General features: G+C 47.8%; 4 protein-coding genes across 4 annotated transcripts; all 4 read left to right on the top strand.

Annotated features, from left to right (window-relative positions):
* Nucleotides 1–137: 137 nt before the first annotated feature.
* TEOVI_000542700 (polynucleotide kinase 3'-phosphatase, putative) lies at nucleotides 138–1,568 on the top strand (the record flags this gene model as incomplete). Its single annotated transcript, XM_067227526.1, has 1 exon — nucleotides 138–1,568. The coding sequence occupies one exon, from the start codon at nucleotides 138–140 to the stop codon at nucleotides 1,566–1,568; it is 1,431 nt and encodes a 476-aa protein (XP_067083627.1).
* Nucleotides 1,569–1,915: 347 nt separating this feature from the next.
* TEOVI_000542600 (2-hydroxy-3-oxopropionate reductase, putative) lies at nucleotides 1,916–2,818 on the top strand (the record flags this gene model as incomplete). Its single annotated transcript, XM_067227525.1, has 1 exon — nucleotides 1,916–2,818. The coding sequence occupies one exon, from the start codon at nucleotides 1,916–1,918 to the stop codon at nucleotides 2,816–2,818; it is 903 nt and encodes a 300-aa protein (XP_067083626.1).
* Nucleotides 2,819–3,327: 509 nt separating this feature from the next.
* Nucleotides 3,328–5,079, top strand: TEOVI_000542500 (uncharacterized protein; the record flags this gene model as incomplete). Its single annotated transcript, XM_067227524.1, has 1 exon — nucleotides 3,328–5,079. One exon carries the CDS (start codon nucleotides 3,328–3,330, stop codon nucleotides 5,077–5,079), a length of 1,752 nt encoding a protein of 583 aa, XP_067083625.1.
* Nucleotides 5,080–5,911: 832 nt separating this feature from the next.
* On the top strand, nucleotides 5,912–6,973 carry TEOVI_000542400 (leucine-rich repeat protein (LRRP), putative; the record flags this gene model as incomplete). Its single annotated transcript, XM_067227523.1, has 1 exon — nucleotides 5,912–6,973. The coding sequence occupies one exon, from the start codon at nucleotides 5,912–5,914 to the stop codon at nucleotides 6,971–6,973; it is 1,062 nt and encodes a 353-aa protein (XP_067083624.1).
* Between the last annotated feature and the right edge of the window lie 935 nt (nucleotides 6,974–7,908).

Below are 7,908 nucleotides of genomic sequence, written 5' to 3'. Positions count from 1 at the left end.
CCCCCCCCCAACTTCCGTCGTTTCTAACTTTCTTGCACGCACACACAAAAAAAAGAAAAAGAAACGAAGATACCAGAAAAAAGCCTCTTTTCTCCACAATTCTCTGGGGTACTCGTTGAGTATTCCTTCAAAGGCTAATGAAGCGCGCAAGGAGCCCATCACCAAAGGGCCTTTCACTTGCAACCATTGCCGATTGGAAGCTCTTGCATAATTCCGTATTAGCACTCCTTCCATCCGCTGAGCAGCTGAAGCGGTCGATAACCTCACTACCAGGGGAGAATTTGTGTCTCAAAGTGGCAGCCTTTGATTTGGACGACACACTCATCATGCCAAAGACCGGGGCGGTGTTTCCTCGTGACGATCCAACTGACTGGAAGTGGCTGACACCGTTGGTTCCCACTCACCTACGCGTCTTACACGATGGAGGTTTTATGGTAGTGATTTTCAGTAACCAGGCTGGGATAGGAGGGAAGCAGTGGAACGAAAAGAAGGCGGACGTTGTGAAGCAGAAGGTGGTACGTCTAAGCAAGGGGCTCAATATTCCCTTAACAGCATTCCTTTCGACAAAAGACGATATTTGGAGGAAACCGAATGTTGGCATGTGGACTATGTTGCAAGAGCACGCGAGTGATATCCTGAAGGAAAAGGTAGTGATCGGCAGTGACACTTGCGGGTACGCGTTTTATGTCGGCGATGCCGCTGGTCGCAAGATAACAACACTTGCGGGTCGGAAGAAAGACTTCAGCTGCTCCGATCGGAAATTCGCCTATAATATCGGCATTCCATTCTTCACTCCTGAAGAGTTCTACTCATGCCCAGAGGACAAACTACTTGAAGAAAGGAAGAAGGGCAGTGATGACACGCCGTCTGTCGACGGCAAGGTGGTTTCTCACCGTCTTTTGAATGTGGCACAAGCCTCATGTACTGTGGATTGGGGAGGGGTTGGGCCAACTGAGCTTAGCAAGCTGCCAAAATCATATAGTGGTCTTACCATCCATCGCATTTTAGCCAATGGAACAAAAGACATCATAGAAGTCTCGTCGCCTGCAGCGTTCCATAGAGCTTCTCAGGAAATGATTGTGTTCGTGGGTTATCCAGGTTGTGGAAAGACGACTTTTTTTGAGCGCTTCTTCGAGCCACATGGATACGCTCACGTAAACCGTGACAAACTTCAGACGAGGGAGAAGTGTCTTGCAGAGGCAAGAAGGTGGTGGAAAGCTGGGAAGAGTGTTGTGATTGACAATACAAATCCCTCGCATGAAGATTGCAGGGTGTTCGTGGAGGTGGTTAAGCAGGATGGATCAGGAAGGTCACCGCTCCCCGTGCGGTTATTCCTTTTTCGAATATCAAAGGAAATGTCCATGCACATGTCAAACGTTCGCGCGCGGCTTGGCGTTGCCCCCAAGATTAGCCGAGTGGCCTATAACGTGTACCAGTCTAAATTTGATAGTTGGACGGCTGATTCGGTGAGGTCAATGGGAATCGAAGAATTGGTGGAAATTCCACCTGTTGCATCCTTTGATGGCCTTCCCAAAGACAGCAAGAGGGAGTTTTTCCTGCTCTCATGACGAATTAAGTTCCCACAAAGCCCATCCCGAGACAGGCGCTCGCGCCAATTCCCATCGTGTAGGAAATCACACGTAATCGGTCTGGAACCGAGGGGATTTGACATTTGGTTTATCTCCAATTTGTTTTTGGCAAGCGTTGGTCCGTCCCCCCCCCCTCCGCGCCTCATTTGTTTCTACGTCCGCATCCACTTTTGGTATTCTCTTTACTCCTGCGTTTTTTGACCGTGTCTGGTTTCCCTTATTTTTCTCCGTGGGTCTTGTTTCACAACTTTCTAATACTTTTAACAGACTGCAAGTACATTCTTAAAGTTTCATATACTTACGCACATACGGTGAGGGATAAAGTCATGTCGCTGCGAGTTGGCTACATCGGGCTCGGGCTAATGGGGAAACCCATGGCGGCGAACATTCTTAAAGCCGGTTTCCCACTTGTTGTGTTTAACCGCACCAGATCGAAAGCGGCTGAGTTGGTGGCAAGTGGCGCCAAAGAGGCGGCCTCCCCTGCCGAATTGGCTGCGGTCGTCGATGTCGTCTTCACCAACTTGTCTGATTCGTCAGATGTGTATGAAGTTGTCTTCGGAAAAAACGGCGTCTACAGCGGCGTTCGTCCGGGCACCATTTTTGTTGATAACAGTACCATCAAGCCAAGCACCGCTCGGGAAATTGCGGAACGTTTGTGGAAAGAGAAACAAGTACCGTGCCTTGACGCTCCCGTTTCAGGTGGAGACATCGGTGCCCGCAACGGTACGTTGACAATTATGGTGGGTGGTGATCCCGAGGTGCTTGAGAAAGTCAGGCCAGTGCTTCAAGCGATGGGGAAGACCATCACACATATTGGAGTCTCAGGTGCTGGACAAGTGTGCAAGGCAGCAAACCAAATCATGATCGCAGCGCAGATGGTGGCAATGGGGGAAATGTTAGTCTTCGCTGAGAAATGCGGAGTGGACGGTCAGAAGGTCATCGATGCAGTGAGAGGTGGATCCGCGCAGTGCTGGGCGCTGGACGTAAAACCGCAACGTCTTTTCGTTGGTAACAGAGAACCTGGCTTTAAGGCAGCGCTCCAAACCAAAGACCTTAACATCGTAATGGATTCCGCGAGGGAATTTGGTGTGCCCATGCCAAGCACAGCTGTGAATACACAGTTGTACCAGTCGATGTTGCAACACGGCGAAGGTGATTTGGACAACTCTGCTATCATTGGCGTGTTAGAGCGCATGGCCAACTGCAAGATTAAGGAGACCAAGCCATGACAATCTCCCCAATCATCCTCAGATCGGTAACTGTTTGTCGTTTTCAACAAACGCATACGCACACGCACATGGGCATTTTTCTTCTTTTATATTATTTTAATATACGAATTGAGGGACCTGCAAGCAGGGGAGGGGGTAGTGCTAAAACGAAATTACATAATCGTTGTACTTTGGGGGGTCCAAGGGAATAAGACTAACGACGAGAACGTTTGTGTGTACTTGTGTTCCTCCTGCTTTTGTTTCACCTGGTGAACACGGTTCCAAGGGACTTTTTATTTGACGCTCCTTTTCCGTTCCCTTTATCCCCACAGCGGGCATGGCAAGTGTGTGAGTGGGGTTCTGTCGGCCCCTCTTTTACCGCCCTTCTCGCTTTTTGTAAGAAAAAGAAAACTCCCGGTATACTTCGCTTTTGCGTTGAGGTCCCCTTAACCTCCGCTTTTTTGTTCTTTATTGTCATTGATTTGTTCTTCAAATGCCTACTCATAGTGTTTTAAAGAAAATAAAGAGCCATGCCAGAGGAACTTAGGCAGTGGTTCTGGCGCGAGCTTGACACAAGCGAGTGCGCCCCTGTGAAACGCTTCTACCTTAAGCTGGAGGTTATTGAGAAAAGTGAACTAAGCCCATTTCTTCGTCTTCTTTGGATGTGTCGCATCATTGTTGCTGACAGGCGTGTGGTATGGGAGCACATATCTGAGTCATTCACTGACTCTTTTCAGAAACCGGTTGACATGTGGAACGAACAACTTGCTGTCAAGTTGCTGCGGGTTCGGCTGGAGGACAGTGTTGATGAGCCCGCTGCTACAACCTTGAGGGTTGAACTTCACAAGCACGTTACTGCTGTAGTGAAGCCGCCACCGACGCAAGCACACCCACGTGCGGAGGCAAAAAAGCAGTGTCGTGACAGTGAAGATTGCCCATATCTTATCGTACCAGCGACTGAGGGGAAGGAAGGTCTAATTGTTTGTAACGGAACACTTGAACCTTTTGGTGAACTCCTACGCGTATCGCGTAAACGTATGTTTTTTGTTGATTCTGTGAAAGTTTTTTGTGACTTGGGTCGTGTCATTCACGACTCGCCTGAACTTAGCGATATAATTGGAGGAGAGGAACAACTTCTGGTGCTAGCTCTCATCTACGAGCGCTTCGTGGCGCGCACTTCACACTGGAAGGATCTGCTTCTTTCGTGCCCGACTGATTTTCCAACGGTTCCGTCTTATTGGAACTGGAACGACTTATCTGGTCTTTATGGTTTGGATGTGTTGGATGATGTACTTGCGAAACAAGAGAGACTACGGCAATTTCACACGGAAGTTACAAGCGTTCTACCACTAATTTACGACGCACTTGAGGGCTGCTCAGGAATTGAAAGAGAGGAATTCATGGGGCACTTCACCATTGAAAACATCATGTGGGCTCGAGCGGTTTTCGACTCACGTGCTTTTAACCTTAACGTCGACGGGCGCGTCGTTCTGGCCCTAGTGCCCTGTGCAGATATGATTAACCACAGTAATCATCCTGACGTGCTAATACGGAGGGTGGAACCATGTGGAGGGGATTTTGTTATGCAAGTTGGTGCAGGTTTAACGAGAGAAGATGTGGGGCGAGAACTTGGAATGAGCTATGGCCCTTTGCAGAATTGGGAGCTGCTGCAACATTATGGGTTTGTTCTCGATGATAACGAACACGACAAATTACCGTTTCCCTTTGATGTTCACGAGGCTGATGGCGGAGAATGTGCTCGCACTTCAGCTATAGCTACTGATGCTTCTCACACCCTGGATATTGATAAGGAGTGGGATAAGCGTAGGGCCAGTTTAGTTCAAAAGTACTCGCTTCATCTCGCGGGTTCTTGTTGGATAGGTTACAGTGGTATACCGCCACCTGCCCTGATTGCATTGATGCGTATACACCTGGCACAGGCCGAGGAATTTGCGAGTTTGGAGCGCCATGGTCCCTTCACCAGAGTTAGCCACTGCACCGAACTGGAAATCATTGCGGTAATTGCTGAAACAGTCCGTTGCATAATTGAACTTCCCACAGATCCAGATGGTGATGTTGACCATGCGGAAGGCTGTGAAGGAAGCGCCGGCTCCGAAGCACTAGCGGAGGAAGTCACCGACGATATCGTCACCAACACACGTAACGTAACCCTTTGTAAAGTACTTCGTAGGGGTCTGGAGCGCATCGGTAACCGTTGTCTTGAGTGGTGCAGTGTGCGAGCCGCGGCCATCGAAACAGAGAAAGTAAAGCAAGCCGTGTGAACTGTGGCGGAATTAAAAGGGAGAAACATTATCAGGAAGGAATGAAACATTTGAGGAAAGAACGGGAGAGAGCGGCTTGCGAATGGGTGGGCGCGCCAAACTGGTTAGTGTGATGATACGTGCAATCGGCAAGTAGCGCATTAACTGCTGTTTCGTGTTGCTTTCATTTGGCTGCTTAATTATTCCTCGCCATGTATAGACTGCCGTTCGTTGGGCCTACTTGGTCAAGGCTGTTGGAGCTCATTGGTTCGTCACGTTTATTACGAAATCTGAAAGCCGCCGTCTAATGCAAGGAATCTTTGTCGTCATTTGTTATTTCTGTTCATTTATCTACCAACTTTGGTCAATGTTGACGCCTCTACCGCTTGAACTCCCTGTACATGCATTGCGAACTGTTTATCTGTGCAAGGTTGCAGTTACAGGAGAGCATTCGCTTTTGTCAAGTGTTTGCAAGTTCCATTATTCCCCGTTTGTTGTTGCATCTCTCCACTGTTCTCTGTTGGTTCTTCCGCACTGCGGCGCCGTTGCTTGTTTATTTTTTATTTTTTTAAAGAGACAAAAGGGATCTGCTCGTAGGAGTGTAGTACGCATGCTTGGCACGGTTTGTCTGTGGACCTCCTACAATTCGCTGATTCCTTTTCGTTCACAATCATCCCGTAAATGCGTATGCATGGTTTGTTGCCGTTGAAATTATTATTATTCACCGAGGAAAATTCGATTATTATGACGGTTTGGGGTGCTTGCTATCTTTCACCGTAGTAGATGCTTGTTAACTTTGTTTTGGGCCTTCTCCCCCCCTTGAATTCTGCTCTTCCTCACTGTGAAGTACACTATGGACATTGATCTTTCATATGGTGACCTTGAAGCTCATTCACTTGATACGGTTGTGCCGAATCATGAAATCGTCCGAACGTTCAACGTTTCCGGCAACAGTATACCTCCCGATGTCTTTGTGGATATGGTGAGGGAACATATCGTTCGCATGAAGAAACTGGAGGAACTTGACGTCAAGAACAATCGAGTAGGCCCCCCTGGCGCGCAGTGCCTCTGCAAGGCCCTCATTCGGCATTGTCCCAAACTGCGTTACCTTGATATAAGCGAAAACAGTATCCTCGATGAATCCCTGGTGGATGTCGCATATTTACTTGACCAAGGTTGTATCGAAACACTTTTACTGGTGAACTCTCACATAACCCCGCGTGGAGTGCCAACTCTCTGTGATGGACTCCTCAACAGCAAGTGCATCACTAATTTGTCCCTTGCTTTCAATATGCTTGGTGATGCGGGAGCCTCACTCCTCGCCCGAGCACTCGGAGCTCATCCGACGCTGCGCTCGCTCGACATTAGTGACAACCGCATCGGAGATGAGGGAGCCATTGATATCGCCGATTATCTTTTTCTCTCTCCCTACTCGAGGCTAGAGAGTGTTTTTCTATCCGTCAACGTCATTGGCGACACGGGTTTCAGCGCCATCGGGGAGGCGTTGTCTCGCACTAGCAACACTCGCCTCTCACACTTAGACCTTGGATGCAATGCTAACGTCGGGCCCGAGGGAAGGTGCGCATTTATTCATTACGTGGAGCACATGCGCCATCTCTACTCGTTGGATTTGTGCTCCTCCAATCTTTCTGATGAGGATATGCAGGCGCTAGTACATGCAGTGCTTTCCCCAACGTGTGGTATCGGACTGATTGAGTGGTACAACAACCCTGACGTCCGCCTTTCAACGGAAATTGAATTGGATGCGGCACTTAAAACAAAGAGAAGCGACCGGGAGATTAGGGACATGCGCACGCGGCGGTTCTGCGTTGCTGCTGCCAGCGTCTTCAGTGTTGTTGCGTTAACCTACCTTGGCTCCGTGCTGCTTAAAAGGAGGCGGGTCGCAGCGCGCTGATTCAGGCGGCGAATAGCCTCATGTTACTGCGAACCATTTTGTGCCTTACTTTCCTTCCATCACAGCGCATAAGCCCGCTCTACCTGTCAACATGATTTCCCCGCCCTTTTCCCCCTTTTCATTTCTCACTTACCGAAGTGCTTAATTTGTCTTCCATCAACAGCAACAGTATTATTATTGTTATTATCATTATTAACGTGGATGGTGGTCTTCACTACTGCATTGCCTCCTCTTCACACTCTCACGGCTATTTATCTTCTCATCTTTTTCATTCGGCCAGTCTCGCTTTGACTCAGGTACGTGAGTGTGAAGTAAATGAATGTGAGGAAGAGCGATTATATGTATATATTTACATATATATCAATGTGTACTGAGGTGTGTTTATGTGGACGGGAATAGAGAATGAAACAACTAAGGATTAAACTGCTAAACCGACTGCGTGGCGGAATGGGAGACAAAAATAAAAAATCAAAGAAGTGAAAGGTGAGGTTGCTAGAGGAAAAATAAGTGAGAGCGTAGAGTCTTTTGATTATCAAGGTGGAGAGGATTAAAACATATAACTGAAGTCGGTAATAAAAGGCGGTATGTCACGAAACGAGACCGTAGCTCGAAGTTAATCGTAAAAGTAACGTATAAAAAAAAGGAACCAGCGAACGGAAGCGAAAGCGAAAGTAAGGTCATCCACAATTGGGCCTCTTCAAAACGAAAGAAAAAAGAATGAATTAATACGTGCTTGTATTTAATTACATTTCTACCAATCACTTAACGTAATACACCATTCATATATATATAATACAGAAACAGATATGTATTAAAGCGGATATTTTGTAAGCTTCAGCCACGATGAAGCGTAAAGAAACTTGCCTCAGTGGGAGAGCTATAGCTACGTTCCCGCAAACAAATATTGGGTCTCATGTGCGAGTCTGTGTTTTTAT

The sequence above is a fragment of the Trypanosoma equiperdum genome, assembly GCF_001457755.1.
Source record: "Trypanosoma equiperdum strain OVI genome assembly, contig: ctg_995, whole genome shotgun sequence".
NCBI classification, from domain to species: Eukaryota; Euglenozoa; class Kinetoplastea; order Trypanosomatida; family Trypanosomatidae; genus Trypanosoma; species Trypanosoma equiperdum.
This window is presented reverse-complemented; position numbering and strand designations above follow the sequence as displayed.